The sequence below is a fragment of the Fonsecaea monophora genome, assembly GCF_001642475.1.
Source record: "Fonsecaea monophora strain CBS 269.37 chromosome Unknown Scaff69, whole genome shotgun sequence".
Classification (NCBI taxonomy): domain Eukaryota; kingdom Fungi; phylum Ascomycota; class Eurotiomycetes; order Chaetothyriales; family Herpotrichiellaceae; genus Fonsecaea; species Fonsecaea monophora.
In genome coordinates, this window is record NW_019174000.1 from 1 (window position 1) to 16,061 (window position 16,061).

Here is a 16,061-nt window from a genome sequence, read left to right on the forward strand (position 1 = left end):
TTTCTTTTTATTCATCCTCCCTTTCTTATTCTACTCCTTTTTCTTCTGTTTCTGTGTATTTTATTTATTATTCCTACATATAGTTCGTACGTGCTACTTGTTCTGTTTTATTTTTTAAGATGTCGGCGACCACAGCGATCTACGAAGGTGAGGTCGTCAGCAGCGTCAGAGGTGTCTAAGAGACAAGATATATATATATATATATATATATACTCACCCCGTTGATACCGCCAGCATCACACCAAGCCACATGGGCAGATCGATCTTTGTGCCCGCCTTGATCTATCACGATGTATTAGCGAACGGGGTCTTTTTGTTATCTTCCTGCGCATCTACTCATGACACAGGAATTCTCTGGCCCCGACTGACCGTCCCACCGGCATTGCCATCCAAGTATCCAAGGCCAGGCACGTCCAGTTCGAAGGTGCAGGGCAGTTTTTGCGAGTCTGTCAAGATGGCGTCGACGTCATAGTAGGCCATGCTGTGCGCGCGTCAGTCGATCATGCTACACAGGCCGGGCCGCTGAGATATTCATATGTTGGTCTTCTGAGACTGCAGAGGCCGTAGAGTGTTCTTTTGCATGTATCAAGACATGGCGGATTGGGTTGATATGAATCCGCCAAGTCCATATACGAGTTGCTCCACCCCCTGACCCGCCCAGTGGGCACATCATTAACCGCCTACGAGGTACAGATCTATGTATTGGACCAGACCACAAAGCCTTGCCAGCGGTGACCCGTTGCCCGAGGTATGGACGGTAGCAATTTTAGAGGAAAAGTCATGACTGCCATTGGATCTACTGTAGGCATTTCCGGTAGGGAGGAAGTTGATACTCTCCCTGTATCAGAGGACTGCAAGAATGTGGCTCACTCTACATGCAGATACTATGGGCAGTATGCTCATTACAATGGTGACTCGATTTGTTCCGAGGTTAGGATGGAGCGTCGGCTCACTGTTCTTGCTGGGAGACAATGCTTCCTGTCGAGGTTGCCTGGTCAATTTATTACCTAAGATTGTGATCTACAATGACAGATGAACGACGAACAAGACTGACTTGTACGATATGCGATGATACCTATGATCCCCCCCTGGGCAACGTGAGGTTAGCAAGGGAGAGAGTAGATGCCTGGCTTTAACCGGGGAAAGCACGAGATTGATGAATGCTGGAAATAATAGAATGCTACCATATATATACCTACGTACTCGTAAGTACTAGGAGGTATGTAGGTATGTAGGTATGTTCTCATACCTGGCAGCAGTGGCTAGTACCTAGATAGCTATGCAGGTTGCGTTAGGTACATGGCTGGCATGGTTGCTATGACTAGTATGCTGGAATTTGTAGTAGAGGTGTTGCTGGTTTCACCCTTCCACCTTGCAGACTTGAGATCGGTATTTTTCGCACATGGCATGTTCACGCCATACGATTTGCCAAACAATTCCTCGTGTACCAGCATCACGGGCGGTCGTACGCTTTGACACTCGTTCGAGCTTTGTTGGCGGAGCTGCTCATCGCTCCTGGAAGTCGAATTGGGACTGGATCGAGCGACGGACATTCGCACACCACGGCACGGAAGGGAGGAAGATCGTCATCGATCTTGTTATGCAGTGACGGCTCGTCTCCAATAGTGTCAACAGCGGCTGGAGCATCGACAACCCGGTATTTGGAGACATATGACACAGATTTACTTCCGGCGATGAGTATGCCGCTGGGATGGCTTCATCATCGCATGCGCACGTGAGACCGGATAGCCTTGTCTCAGCTAAGTAGTGACGAGTGTGCAGACGCCGCACATGCTATCATCTTTAGAAAGCAAGAGGAAAATTGAGGTGTATGCTTCCCAGCAAATGATCTCGCTCAGTGAGCCACAAGAGTGATTCCAGAGGTGCAGGTCGGTGACACCTACCGCAGTAAACGAGAGTGAGAGTGAGACCCTCAATTCAGTAGCCTGTTGCCGCCAGCGTACAAACCGCTTCGTGTCCTCGCCAACAATCCAACAACCCACACACCCGCTCTCCACATCCATACTTACACCTCACTTTGCCCCAGTAACCACATACAGAACAGAACCAGCGCTGGGGCTTGGCCATAAGTGAGTTGTTACCCGTGCGCATGGCGAAACCTCCATCACCCGCCATGTTTTGATCCAGTGGTTTGGCCCGCGCGGCAACGTAAGTCAGCGAAGGCTCGGATAGGAGAGCTTGCATGACGCGTTCTGATGGCATCTTGGGAAGGTTAAGCGTACGGAGGAGCGGATCGCGGTCGAGAGCTGGGTCATAGGATGGAAGGTGTCCTTGACTAGCTGAAGGTGGTGAGGACGGTTGCGGTCTCTCTCCAGTGGAAGGGGTGGATTTGACAGTTGTTGTTGGGGAGGTCTGCTCTGAGGGTTTCGTAGGTGGAGGCGCGTCGGGCATCTCGACATCAATAGTGCTGCCTCTCTCCCCCTCTGCATTCTTCACAGGCGTGGTTTTGGCATTTTTAGACGAGTTCCGACGGCGCGAAGATCCTTTCTGAGCACTGGTTGATGGAGTATCGTTCGCAGCAGCACTCCGCTTCCTAGAGTCTGCTGCTGTCTTCTGCGTCGGTTCCTGTCTTGCTTGACCTCTAGCAACCGTGGCAGCAGGTACGTTGGCAGCACTTCCATAAACATTCACCCCTGCTTCTTCGTCTGCAAGATAATGCTGGAACGTCCTATTGTAGGCGAGAATCCGCCTTACATTTTGTGTGGTCTTCCTCTCTTTTCCCTTTGCACCCTCTCGTTTCGGTATTGGGATGTGGGCATCGCGATAGTTTTCCTTATTCAAGTCATTCAGTCGCTGTTGGATAGCCTTTTCTTGCTTCGCCGAAAGTTTATGTGCAGCGGCATGTGCTACCGTTCCTTCGCGACCACGTTTGCGGGAACCCAGCTGGAGGGCAGGAACAGGGGCAACATTGTCAGGAACGTAACTCCAGCCATGTGAGGCGCGGGCTGTTGTGGTGACTGGTAGTTCTTCGATTAAAGGCATGCCGTTGTTGAGATGAGTAGTTCTGGCGGCTCAAGTAATGGATGTGCGAGATTCATGACCAGGATCTCAGAGAAATGAGCATTAATGCAGTTCAGGTGTAAATGTCACCGGTGTGAATAGTCACCTATCCAGGTAACGACGTGAGGGGATACAGAAGAGCATGTCTTTGACTGTTGAGTTTCCACAACGTGCCTAGGTAGTTAGGCGGGGGGCAATTGAGCGCCTACGGATGCCAAGAGACTACTGCCCCTTATCCCTCTTGCGCAGGCGACAGGCAAATGCTCGGGGTTTCATTGGCCTAGAATTGACTTCTCTGTCCAGAACACACGACGCACACCCAGCGATTGCAAGTCCAGGACTCCTTTCAAGGAATCCCACGATTCTTTGGCCTCTCTGAAGTGCTCAAGCGTCCTACAAAGGAACGCAGCATGCATACGAGAACATGACCCTTCTGTCATCCCTCCGCGACCTGTACTCCCTCGATACCCTAGACACGCGATTTACGAATTCCTCAACGCCATTAAAGTCTGTCAATGAGGCGGCCTCCAAGCAGACAGTAAGAGATGGAAAGACACAACCTACAGAAGCATCACAGCCACGATGGAGGACTACCGAGTTCTATGTGTATCTGGCCGTCTTCTTGTTTTGCGTCCCACAGATGTATTGGGCTGTAGTCAGTGTATCGCAGCGTAAGAAACTCAATCTCCATACCGCAGAGCAAGACAAGAAATTTGACAGGCTTGAACAATAGCTGATTCCCCAAACTACTCCAAATATGAGCATCTTCTTTCTCCGGGTTGGCTATTCGGTCGGAAAGTGGTATGTCTAGGAATACACAGACCAGTGTATGTGAACTACGAGGCTTATATAGATCACAGGACAACTCCGATGGCCAGTATGCTGGATTTCGAGACAACCTCCCATACTTGGCAGCTCTAGTTATTTTGCACCCTCTTCTTCGCCGGGCCTATGAACGTCTCGTTTCTCCCAGTCCAGTGTCTACCAACTGCAGTACGAATGCGCAGTCTCCTGTTGCCCAGTCCACAGCCGAATCCCGGCTTCGACACCGGCTTGCGTTCGACTTTGGTTCGGCGTTGATCTACATTCTTGCATTGAACGGCTCCTCTATCTTCAAAATCCTGCTCATCCTGTTCATCAACTTCAAAATTGCCACTGCCCTTCCCCGAGACGCGATTCCGGTAGCGACGTGGGTTTTCAACATTGCCATTCTCTTCGCCAATGAACTTGCTCAAGGCTACCGATACTCGGTCATGGCCGAGGCCCTGGTGCCTTTCATTCCCGTTGCGGCCGATTGGAGCAAATTCTTGGATTCTTACGGAGGTTTAAACCCGCGTTGGGAGGTTCTTTTCAACATTACTGTGCTACGCATGATCTCTTTCAATTTTGACTATTACTGGTCGTTGGATCGTTCGAGAGCAGGGAGCCCTATTGAGGTATGTTGTGAATGACTGATCGATGCTCTTATTCTTGACGATACGCTGACAATGTCAAGAAGAAGCAACTCGATGCGTCTACACTCTCCGAAAGAGATCGAGTCAAGATGCCAGCTCCAGTATCAGCTTATACCTCCTTTCGTACATACCTCGCCTATGTATTATATCCGCCTCTTTATCTGGCTGGTCCGATCTTGACTTTCAATGATTATATTTCCCAATCCACCTATCGGCCACCATCCGTGACGACCAAGAGGAACGCGCTCTACGGAATTAGACTTCTGATCACAATGTTTTGCATGGAGTTTCTCATACACACTGCCTACATGGTTGCCATCTCCAAGGCCTCGCCGGACTGGTCTGTATATACGCCGTTTCAACTCAGCATGCTCGCCTACTTTAATCTGCACCACATCTGGCTAAAGTTAATGATCCCCTGGCGGTTTTTCAGATTTTGGTCTTTAATGGATGGTATTGACCCACCAGAAAACATGGTTCGATGTATGAGCGACAATTATTCGGCTTTTGGCTTTTGGCGCTCGTGGCACCGAAGCTTCAACAGATGGACAGTCCGCTACGTCTACGTACCCCTTGGAGGAGGTCCTGGTGGCGGCTCAGGCACCGTGCGCGGCATCCTCAACATGCTAGCAGTCTTCACCTTCGTGGCCTTGTGGCACGATATCCAACTCCGCCTCCTATTGTGGGGCTGGTTGGTTGTGCTTTTCGTGTTACCAGAAGTTCTCGCAACTATGGCGTTCCCAGCATCAAAATGGAAGAATCGTCCTAATACATACCGCGTCATTTGTGGGATTGGAGCGGTCCTTAACATTTTGATGATGATGGCAGCCAACCTAGTCGGTTTCGCTGTAGGATTGGATGGATTGATGGGGCTTGTGAATGGAATTGCTGGCTCCTGGCAAGGTGCCGTCTTCATGCTCGGCGCCTGCTCTGCATTGTTTGTCGGAGTTCAAGTGATGTTCGAACATCGTGAAGAGGAAAAGCGAAAAGGAATCAAGCTGAAATGTTGAGGCCGGTGGGCTAGAAGCATCTTCGAACTGCTTGTGGTGACTCTGTGTTGAATGGCCAGCCTCCCATCTCTCATGCTAGAGGTCATAGAGTGATTTGGAGAGCCAACGCGATACGCGTGAAGGACTCCCAACACAATTCCATGACATTGCTAAGCTTACTGTAGAGCTTCCACTGCTCAACAAGGTCCTCACGTGACCATGCGCATCTCTCGTCCGAGCTTATCGGGCGAGAAGCATTTGTGGGGGGCACCACCAATGCTATCAAGGCTTGACAATGGCTGAGCAAAGCGGAAATGATGCCTTTTGTTGCTTGGCCTTATCCCAGCAAGACCGCCATAGACTTTCACTGGATTCTCGCCCATCTCTCATCACTGCGGAAGTGCGGGCGATATTGCCGCTTTATTGCTCGACCCAGACAAGGCCACACGATGGAGTCTCTGATTATATATCCTGGATCTTTGACACGAGTAGGTATAAGTGAGAAGACAAGCCGCATTGTTTTCCTTTGAACGAATGCATTCTTGGTGGGTAGTTCTCAATACAAACTTCCATGACCTTGGGTCGAGATTCGCAATAGCAGTATAACAACTTGCCAACTCTTCCAAGCAGAGTGGAATCCCAAACCATGTCTATCCAGGTACGTCCGAGCTTCATATGCGAGATGCCGAAAAAGGGTTCTGCCACACAGATGGTGCTGACAGTGATCCACCCACTCAACAACAGAGTACAGATGAGAAAGCCCTGCCGGCCACGCTGTTCAACAGCAAGGGCGAATTGCAAAGACCGGCTGCTCAGTTCCGCAACTGGATTTCAAGTGAACCGGGCGCGAGGTTCCCTCCTGAAAAGGACAGATACCATCTCTACGTCTCATATGCTTGTCCATGGGCTCACAGGACCTTGATTGTTCGACGACTCAAGGGCCTGGAGTCGATTATTTCCGTCACATCGGTCCACTACCACATGTCCTCTGTCAACAGCTGGCGCTTCGTTGAGCCCGACGAGTCGCTGCCGATGGAGGACGTGACTCCAGACCCTTTGCACCCGGAGTTTAAGCGCGTGAAGGAGCTCTATTACAAGGCTGAACCGAACTACGGAGGCCGGTTCACGGTTCCTGTACTGTGGGACAAGAAGACGGAGACGATCGTGAGCAATGAAAGCAGCGAGATTATCCGCATGTTGTACACCGAGTTCGACCAACTTTTGCCCGAGGAGAGGAGAAAGGTCGACCTCTATCCGCGAGAGTTGAGGGCGAAGATCGATGAAGTCAATGGATGGACTTATGACAACATCAACAACGGTGTCTAGTGAGTGCAGCTCCTTTTGTTCCCCCAGTCCGAGCGTCTCTTCCTCTTTTTCTTGAACGCAAGGCCCAGGACCAAAAGCTGATACAACCCCCCCAGCAAATGCGGCCTCACACAGACCCAAACCGCATATCACGACGCCGTGACCGCTCTCTTCGCCGCACTGGACCGAGCTGAGCAGGACCTCTCCTCCGCCTCCCGCGACGGACCCTACTACTTCGGCGCGTCCCTCACAGAAGCCGACATCCGCCTCTACGTGACCATCATCCGCTTCGACCCGGTCTATGTGTCCCTGTTCAAGACGAACCGTGCCATGATCCGCACCCACTACCCGCACCTCCACTGCTGGGTGAGGCACCTGTACTGGGAAGTCGAGGCCTTTAAAAGCACCACCAGCTTCGAGCATATCAAGGGCCACTACTTTATGAGTCTCATCATGTTGAACCCGAGCGGCGTTGTCCCTGAGGGGCCGGTACCCGATATTTTGGGGCTGGATGAGGAGGAGGGGAAGAAGAAATGAGACGCGGGATGCTTGGAGTACTTATTCACTTGTGCCAGAATACATAATGCGAAAGGGGGTGCGGAGGTACAAGGCAGAGCCGTGAATCCCGAGCCTTCTCCGTGCTTCTGTTTTAGGAAAGTGAATTAAATGTAAAACGTTTTGGTGAATACAACACTACGTCTGACTGGTCCAGATCACCTTTTTCTGTGCATAAAATGGAGCTAATGGCGGAATTGAAGCCCGCAAGAACGAGTGGGACCATCTCACGCGATCCGATCTACACGTTTGGCTAGGTTAGGTTGAGACTCAATACAACAAAGAGTCTCGAGGTTGAGCGCATTCTCTCCCACGCGCAGAAAGCACATCAGGGCACTGAGTGCTCCAGCAGTTTCCCCATATGCACTCGGCCAGGCTTCCTCGATACTCTCAATCCACAAACCAGCCTCATCGCTCCCCCTTTTTGAACGGAGATGGTAATGGGCACAAGTAATATATAAAAGAGACACACACGTGTTGAAACCTGACACTCCGCCGCGCGGATACATATATCCGTTACCTAGTACATTCAAAGGACCCATCACACCACGACTTCAGCTCCCAATCTCTTTTTTTCTTGTCAGACCGGGACCAACCGCCCCCCTCTAATTGATGCAACCTGCGACCCGCGACCTGCGACCTGCAACCGTGTGACATGGACTGGGAGTTACTCGGTACACAGCCATGGAACCTCGGATTTATGTCTCCTCGTGACCGGAGCTAAATCTGGCTGCTAAACTCCGGCTGGAATGACGAGTTGGCGATTGGAAGGAAGGGACGAAACATGAGGTCGTCGCAGCCTTATGCTCATACCCTTGTGCACATCATATGTAAATAGGAGGACATACATGTATGTAAGTAAGTAGGGACCTGGTATATAAAAGGGCGCGGGATCTCTGGACTTTTGGGGAGGGGAGGACGAATTGAAATGTTTATGCGCCAGTTTCATATACTCTCACCTCGACTTGAGATCAGATCCTGGGATTTTGCTTGCAGCATCTACACAAAACCAATCAGACTTGGCTGTATTTTCCAAGGTATCCAAACAAGACGATTCAGTTCCAGCAAGATCAACGGCAAAATGGCACACTCCTTTGACTTTTCGACCACCGGGACTTCGGTGGCGGAGATCTTTGCACCAGCCATCAAGGGCAAGACGATCCTGATCACGGGCGTCAACAAGGGCGGGCTCGGGGGCAAGATGGTCGAAATCCTCAGCGCACACGCGCCCAAGACGCTCATCCTGGCCAGCCGCACGCCGTCCAAGATCCAGGAGATCATCGACGAGGCACGCTCCAAGTCGCCGGGCACGACGTACATTGCGGTCCCGCTGGACCTCTCGTCGCAGGAGTCGTGCCGCCGTGCCGCCTCTTCCATCCTCTCCAACGCACAGGTTGATAAGATCGACATCGTCTTCAATAATGCCGCTATCATGAGCATCCCGGAGCGGCAGCTCAGCCCCGAGGGGATCGAGTTGCAATTCGCGACCAACCACATCGGCCACTTCCTCTTCACAAACCTGCTCATGCCCAAGATCCTGGCCGCCGCAAAGTCCAACCCCAAAGGGAGCACGCGCATTGTCAACGTCTCTTCCCGGGGTATCGCCTACAGCCCGGTCCGGTTCTCCGACATCAACTTCGACCAGAAGATGAGCAGCCTGCCCGAGGCCGAGCAGCCCGACAACGCGGCGTTGACCGCGACCGGCCGACCCGTCGATCCCAGCGAGACCTACAACTTCACCGTGGCGTACGGCCAGTCCAAGTCGGCCAACGTGCTGTTCGCCCTCGGCCTCACCGCGCGACTGTACGAGAAATACGGCATTCTGAGCTTCGCCCTGCACCCGGGCGCCATCATGACCGAACTCAGCCGCCACTACAATCCCGAGACGCTCGCGGCCATCGTCGAGAAATTCAAGTCCGAGTTCAAGAGCGTCGACCAGGGCTGCGCCACGTCCCTGGTCGCGGGGCTGGACGACAGCCTCGGCCCAGCCAACCTCAGGGACGGGTCAGGCATCTTCCTGAGCGATGGGCACATTGCAGAGTCTCCTGCCTGGACACACGATCCGAAACTGGCGGACCGACTGTGGGAATTGAGCGAGAAGTTGGTCGGTCAGAAGTTTGAGTACTAAGAGAGCTTTGTCGGTCGACAGTGCAGCGTGAGGATAGGAAAAACTAGCCTCAAAGTGGAGGGAGAAAAGGGGGAGAAACTTTTGCTTCAAGTCGCACCGAGGCACCACGGCGCCTACTTATATGTGCCAAGCTGACTGCCAAGGCGCTAGCTTACTATGAATATAACCTTATTCAAGAAGCCGATTGGCTGTCACGCTGTCCAGCACTCCTTCTGTGCATATCTACATACCTACGGTTATTTAGTCGTCGAGTCGTATGTCAAAGGGCGCGCGTGCTTTGGTCCGGCTGCTATTCCACCATATCGCTTCCTTACCATTTTGCGTTTCTCGTGTGCGAAAATATAAAACCGGGGAGCAGGTGGAAGACTATCGTGTGACTTGAAAGTCCCGCTTCACGCCCCGTACAACTCCTTGACCACCCTCCATCTAGGCACCTCTCCGAACCCGCTCGGCTGGTTGATGACCTTGGCGCGACACCACTCCTTGAGCGTGCCGATGCTGTGTTCGCGCCCGTAGCCCGTCTCCTTGGCGCCCCCGAACGGCACCCCGAGGATGTTGCGGAAGTAGTTGTTGACGTAGACCAGGCCGACATCGACCTTTTTGGAGAAGCGCCAGCACCTCTCGCTGTTGCAGCTGAAAATGATGCTCGTCAGGCCGTACCTGGACTCGTTGACAATGTCGACGGCTTCGTCTTCGGTCTCGAACGGTGTGACCGTCACGAGCACGCCGAACATCTCCTCCTGTGCAATCACCATGTCTCGCGTCACGTCGGTGATGAGGGTGGGCGGCACGAAGAAGCCATTCTTGCAGGCGGGATCCTCGGGTAGCTGACCCTGTGCCGCGATCTTGACTTTTCCTTCTTTCTCGAGGTCTTTGGCCCTGTGCAGGTATCCAAGCACCCTCTGTTGTTGAGCCTTGCTGACCTGTGGCCCCAAGTGGGTGGTCGGGTTTAGACCATTTCCGGACTTCAGCTTCTTCACCCCGGCAGCCATCTTGTCGCAGAATTGGTTGTAGACCCCTTTCTGGACGAGGATCCTCGACGATGCGGTGCAGGCCTCGCCCTTATTGAAGAATGCCCCCTCGAGCGCGTCTCCGACTGCGCGATCGAGGTCCTCGACGTCGTCAAAGACGACGAATGCATTCTTGCCTCCCAGCTCGAGGACCACGGGGGTCACGGTTCCGGCGGCTGTCTCGGCCACCTTTGCGCCAGCCACGGTGGAGCCGGTGAAAGACACCATCTTGACAAGATCGTGCTTGATCAGCGCCGCAGGTACCCCTGGCCCCAGACCAGGCACAACCTGGACCACGTCAGGCGGCAGGACTTGGGAAATGATCTCGCACATCCTGAGCACCGTCAAGGGGGCCTGCTCTCCGGGCTTGATAATCATGACGTTACCCGCAGCGAGGGCCGGGGCCGTCTTACCGCCAAAATGGATTGGTGGCCAGTTGAACGGCAGGATGCCCGCGCACACTCCGAACGGCTCGTAAATGACGGTCGCATTGACACTGCCTCTCTGGTAGAATTCGCCTGGTAACTTGTCACAGATGCCGGCAAAGAAGCGAAAGATGTTGACGAGAAAATTGACGTCAAAGGACAGAGCATCCTGCTTGGGTTTTCCGTTCTCCAAGCACAACAACTCGGCCAGCTCGTCCTTGTGAGGCTCTAAAGCATCGGCACATCTGAAGAGCAAGGCGCTCCGTTCTGCGGGAGATCGCCAGCGCCAATCGTTGTCATACGCTTTCTGGGCGGCCTGAACGGCGGCGTCGACCTCAACGGGTGTCCCCGCTTGGAGATTGGTGATTACCTCGCCCGTCGCCGGGTTGTGGACCGGGAACTGGAGGGAAGCGTCGTCAGAGGAGTACCGCACTTTCAAGATCTCGGGATAGGTTGGAGGCATGGCTTGTTTCGGCAATTGAATGAAGCTGTGAGACCGCCTTGGTGTTGTATATTAGGAGTGGTCAACCCCGGGCAAATCTTCAGGCTCGAACAGCCGTTGTCGGTACTTGCAGAAAGGGTTTCAACAAGTCTCTATCTCGTATGCATTAGAACGAGTTTTTGTCATGACGTTTCCAAGATCATGAGATGGCTCTGACCGACATACTGCGGAGACCACTGAAAGTTTCCTGATTCTATATTCGGAGTAGCAGTCGACCCCCTTTGCCCTGCCTTGATTCGGTCTGCGTTGGGTCTTGCCCAAAAAGAGAGACCGTTTCTCCAAGGAGACATGGTTGTGCTCCGCACCATTTCGTTACTCTGCATGATGCGTGCATCGCGGCATATGCCCGAAGATCCTGGTCGTTTTTTCCTGTCTAGCTCTGTAAGTTGGACGATCAAGGGTAGATGTTGTGACACGTAAGTGCCGCGGGAATTGTATGCATTCTCATGCTTGTGTTGGTCTGTGATGATGTGGATGGGGTGAGAGTGTCGTGGTCACTAGGTTCATTCCCCAATTGCCGAAGCCTCGCAATTGGGAGCCATGACACTTTGCCCAAACCAATCAAACAGGTGAGTACCAAGTACTCACCACCTGTTCTGCTAAATCTGCATAGAGCCGTGAGTACCTCGTGATGGGTAACGGAGGAGATGAAGAAAGCCAAAGTACCAGATCCGGTTTAGGTGATTCATCCTCTTTGGGAAAAGTCAAAAGCTTGGCAAACAGACACTCTTGACATCGCTACAGCATCCACTGTCTTTTATTCTCTCATCTTTGCATGAGAGATGAAAAGCTTTATCTTTTTGCGACCAACCCTACGCCTACCTCATTGATATATGCTACTGCCATAAATAACCAAGTGCATTGCACCTGCGTTTGAACAAAATGTGCTTTTATCTGCTCGTTATCTGAGAATCCCGTAAAGCCGAGACAGGTGGCTTTAGATCGAGTGGTCGATCACAGCTTCACTCCCGGCTTCATTTGTTCCCTAAAGTCCTTCTTCACCTCCTCCATCAGTTCCGACCGAGTAAGCAAACCATAGGCTGTCGCTGCCATGCCCTTGCCACAATCCAGAGCACGTTCAAGGGCCACTCTGGTCCCCGCTGCAGCTGCAAATGCCGGGGTATGTGGTTGGACCTCTGGGTCGTCGATACCAATGGTAAAGACACCGTGGAAGCCAGGCACCTCGTATGTGACGTTGCCCATATCCGTCGAGCCACCCATGATCTGGTCGCCCGCATTCTCCAGGTAGTCACGACCAAAACCACCCATGTGTTTCGTGAATTCTCGCGCGATGCCGAGGCTTGTGATCAGATCTTTGTAGTCATTGTCCCTACCCACTCGAGTCAATATCATGTCGTGCTTGTCAAGAAGAAGACACTTACAGTTGCCAGGCACAATCAACATGACATCCAGTGGCCAGAGCCCCAGCCTCGAAGCAGGCCTTTGCTTTGTCCGAAAGCTCCAAAAGTTCGGCGAAACTTGAGCCGCGCAGGAAATACTCGAGGCTGGCCGAGTCGGGAATGATGTTGGGTTACGCTCCTCCTTCGCGAATGACTCCATGCACCCGAATTGTGGGAGCAAGTTGCTGCCGCAGCAACGAGATGTTGACGTACGACGCAACAACCGCATCGAGTGCATTCTTCCCATTCCAAGGAATGACTCCGGCATGAGCATTCTGGCCTTTAAACGTGACCTTGACTTGTCGACGCGCAAGACACTTGCCTGCAGCCACCCCGTCCATTTTCGCAGGCAGACGGCCTGAAGGGTGGACCATCAAGCAAGCATCAACCCCCTCATATGCACCTGCACGGATGAGGCGCACTTTCCCACCACCGCCCTCTTCAGCTGGTGTCCCTAGCAGGCGAACTCGTCCTTCTCGCCCACTATCCCGGAGTGCCTCGGCCGTTGCAATGAATGCCGCGATGGAGCTGGTGGCGATCAGGTTGTGCCCACAGGCATGTCCAATGCCCGGGAGAGCGTCGTACTCGGCATTGAAGACGACGAGCTGTCCTCCATGGCCAGCTTCGACCTCGAAAGACGTTTCGAGCCCGTAAGTGTGTCGCTTGACGTGGTACCCGAGCTTTTCCATCAGGTCGCAGATGTTGTCATGGGCGTGGAACTCGCGATAGTTCAACTCTGGATCATCATGAATCTGGACATGAGATCGTCAGTAGCCAGGCTTCTTTGGTAGATGGGCAAGGGAAGGAGACGGACCTTCTTGCAGATGTCAGCCAGGTGCTCTTCGTTTTGGCTGATATATGCCGAGATGTTCTTGTACAGGTCCTCTGTCGACCAGAGCTCTGCGCTCTGCGGACTCGTCATGTCTGGAAATTCCACTCCTTACAGATATGTTGGTCTCGATATGGCTGCCCTTTTCGACTTGGATGCTGGTCGCTTTCGTGATAGAATAGACAGTTGTTCCTTCATCTCTCAGTGGTATCAGTACCTTGATTTATATAAATATAAGCTCAGCCTTACGGCTGGAAAGCAATGGAGAGCCCCCGGGCTGTGGTCCATGAAGCATTCGGCCGGACAACGTCGTGGATTCTCGCCACCAGCGATAAGCTAGTATCACACCCCCCGGAAGTCGGCAAATTCAGCCATTCATCAAGGAGAATGGCCTTTCTCCGTCTAAGCGAGAGCCGAGTCAGCCACTCAGCTTGCCTCCTTCGACCGGCTCTTTCGTTTCTCAGATTTATCACTCTAACGACCAAACAACCATGGACAGCACTGCATCGGCCAAACGTGGTACTCGCTCCAAAACCGGTACGTTAATACCTCGGCGTGGTGCAAGCATCTTGACGCTGAGACACGATCCCGCGTTCCAGGCTGCGCGACTTGCCGGACTCGAAAACTAAAATGCGACGAGATAAGGCCCATCTGTGCAAGATGCTCCAAGTCGCGTCTGAAGTGCGACTGGGACCAACCTGTGAGACGAGCCCGCACGAGAGTCCTGACGGTCAATGCTCCATCCAACAGGCTCCTCGCGCCCGCTGACGCATCTCACGCGAGTCCACATTCGACAGAGAGCGTAATTCGCGATGAGACCCGGTCGAGTGTCACCTCATCATCATCATCATCGCCTAGAAAAGCCTTGGATGTACAATCACCCCTGAGCCTTGTCCCTTCGGCCCTGTCGACGGCGCACATCCCCCTTTCAAACGCCTTGCAGCTCACTCCGCAGGATCAACAGTCGTTCGTGTACGTCCAGAACTCTGTCATGGTCCTCCGGATCGGCAAGCCTTTTCAATGGAGCAACCTGTCTTACGTCTACTTGAACATTGCGAGCAAGTACGCAGGTGTGATGAGGATCTTTATTGCCGGCGCGTCCATGGAGCTCCGGTCGAGGGCGCTCCTCGACCAGTTCGATGGGACATTGTCCTCGGACCAGTATGAGCGAGCCCGCCGGCTGGAGCATTCGGCGACCAGCCACTATCACCTCGCCCTGAAGGATCTGTCCGCGCTGGTAGATCATGTATCCTCCTCCCAAGGCAGCGACGACGACGTCGACGCCCTGTTTGCCATGTGGTTCCTCATCCTCCATTTTGGACTCTACGACTCGCAGAGCATCGGAGCGTCTCATGTACACCTGGAAGGGATTCGATCTTTTCTCAAACCATATCTGAAATCGCGCGGGGAGCATGGCACGGCGACACTGCCCCTCGCATCTCAACAGTTGTTGTACTTTATCTCGTGAGTCCGGTAGCTCTTGTCTCTCTTGAGAAGTTTCCACCCCCCCCCCCCCTCCTCCTCCTCCTCCTCACTCCTGACCCTGACTAACCCACCCCAAAGGTACATGGACGTTTATCTCGCATTTAGTAGCATCCCTTATGGGAAGCTGTGGATGGATTTGCTGTCGGAAGATGCGGACTCGCCGGTTTCGTACGACGGCCTGTTCTACAGCGCCAGATCGTGTCTCCCCAAGCTCTGGGGACCCCAGTATCCGGTCTCCGAGCTGCTCGACGACCTGGAGAACTACCGACCTCTCCACCTTCTGCACCTGTGCCAGAAGCCGAAGCTGAGCATCCTCAACCTGGCCGCTTCTCCGGACATGGGCCGCGGCGACAAGGCCGGCAGGCAACGGCTGTGGAAGGAGCTGACCAAGCTGGGAGATGTACGTCCCTCTCTCGCGGCTGATTTCGGGGCGGTGTTTGTCCTTCTCAAAATCTGAGCTGACGGTCTGGGCAAATAGGAGTTCGCTGATGTCCTCGCCCTGGCCGACAGGGTCGTCGACACGGGCACCAAGAGACTCATATGGACCGTCTACCACGCCAGTCTCGAGTTCTACGCCCTGCAAGTCTTGTACTCGTGCCTCGATCCTGACGACGAGTATCCGCCGTGGCTGCAGCGCGTGGTCGCCACCGTCACCAGCATTGGATACAAGGCCGTAAAAGAAGACCCTCGGCAGCTGTACCGCCTGGTCTGGCCGCTCGCGATCGCCATGATACGGACCAGAGACTTGGTCCATCGCGACTGGCTCAAGGACCAACTCTTGAAGGCGCAGATCTTGCTCCCCAGCTTTGGACTCCCCGGGTCCGTCTGGGACGGGAAAGGCTTGCTCGGCCAGCTTCTCCTGGAAGCGAATCACACATGCCATTCAGTGGCTACGACTGCCGATCAGCGGTTGTTGCAACATTAGATACCCATGTGGGCTGTTGTCCGTGATCGCCAT

At 53.3% G+C, this 16,061-nt stretch overlaps 7 protein-coding genes across 7 annotated transcripts; 4 read left to right on the top strand and 3 right to left on the bottom strand.

Moving 5' to 3' along the window:
• Nucleotides 1-1,453: 1,453 nt before the first annotated feature.
• On the bottom strand, nt 1,454-3,003 carry AYO21_08168 (hypothetical protein; the record flags this gene model as incomplete). Its single annotated transcript, XM_022658116.1, has 3 exons — nt 1,454-1,706; nt 1,792-1,946; nt 2,059-3,003. 3 exons carry the CDS (start codon nt 3,001-3,003, stop codon nt 1,454-1,456), a joined length of 1,353 nt encoding a protein of 450 aa, XP_022509512.1.
• A 442-nt stretch (nt 3,004-3,445) lies between these two features.
• On the top strand, nt 3,446-5,485 carry AYO21_08169 (hypothetical protein; the record flags this gene model as incomplete). Its single annotated transcript, XM_022658117.1, has 4 exons — nt 3,446-3,692; nt 3,755-3,822; nt 3,882-4,457; nt 4,517-5,485. The coding sequence occupies 4 exons, from the start codon at nt 3,446-3,448 to the stop codon at nt 5,483-5,485; spliced, it is 1,860 nt and encodes a 619-aa protein (XP_022509513.1).
• A 625-nt stretch (nt 5,486-6,110) lies between these two features.
• AYO21_08170 (hypothetical protein) lies at nt 6,111-7,306 on the top strand (the record flags this gene model as incomplete). Its single annotated transcript, XM_022658118.1, has 3 exons — nt 6,111-6,122; nt 6,209-6,789; nt 6,886-7,306. The coding sequence occupies 3 exons, from the start codon at nt 6,111-6,113 to the stop codon at nt 7,304-7,306; spliced, it is 1,014 nt and encodes a 337-aa protein (XP_022509514.1).
• A 1,099-nt stretch (nt 7,307-8,405) lies between these two features.
• On the top strand, nt 8,406-9,452 carry AYO21_08171 (hypothetical protein; the record flags this gene model as incomplete). The annotated part of the gene is made up of 1 exon (XM_022658119.1): nt 8,406-9,452. One exon carries the CDS (start codon nt 8,406-8,408, stop codon nt 9,450-9,452), a length of 1,047 nt encoding a protein of 348 aa, XP_022509515.1.
• Nucleotides 9,453-9,844: 392 nt separating this feature from the next.
• On the bottom strand, nt 9,845-11,350 carry AYO21_08172 (hypothetical protein; the record flags this gene model as incomplete). The annotated part of the gene is made up of 1 exon (XM_022658120.1): nt 9,845-11,350. One exon carries the CDS (start codon nt 11,348-11,350, stop codon nt 9,845-9,847), a length of 1,506 nt encoding a protein of 501 aa, XP_022509516.1.
• Nucleotides 11,351-12,343: 993 nt separating this feature from the next.
• AYO21_08173 (hypothetical protein) lies at nt 12,344-13,711 on the bottom strand (the record flags this gene model as incomplete). Its single annotated transcript, XM_022658121.1, has 4 exons — nt 12,344-12,719; nt 12,772-12,867; nt 12,925-13,541; nt 13,604-13,711. 4 exons carry the CDS (start codon nt 13,709-13,711, stop codon nt 12,344-12,346), a joined length of 1,197 nt encoding a protein of 398 aa, XP_022509517.1.
• A 398-nt stretch (nt 13,712-14,109) lies between these two features.
• On the top strand, nt 14,110-16,028 carry AYO21_08174 (hypothetical protein; the record flags this gene model as incomplete). The annotated part of the gene is made up of 4 exons (XM_022658122.1): nt 14,110-14,155; nt 14,218-15,082; nt 15,182-15,503; nt 15,582-16,028. 4 exons carry the CDS (start codon nt 14,110-14,112, stop codon nt 16,026-16,028), a joined length of 1,680 nt encoding a protein of 559 aa, XP_022509518.1.
• Between the last annotated feature and the right edge of the window lie 33 nt (nt 16,029-16,061).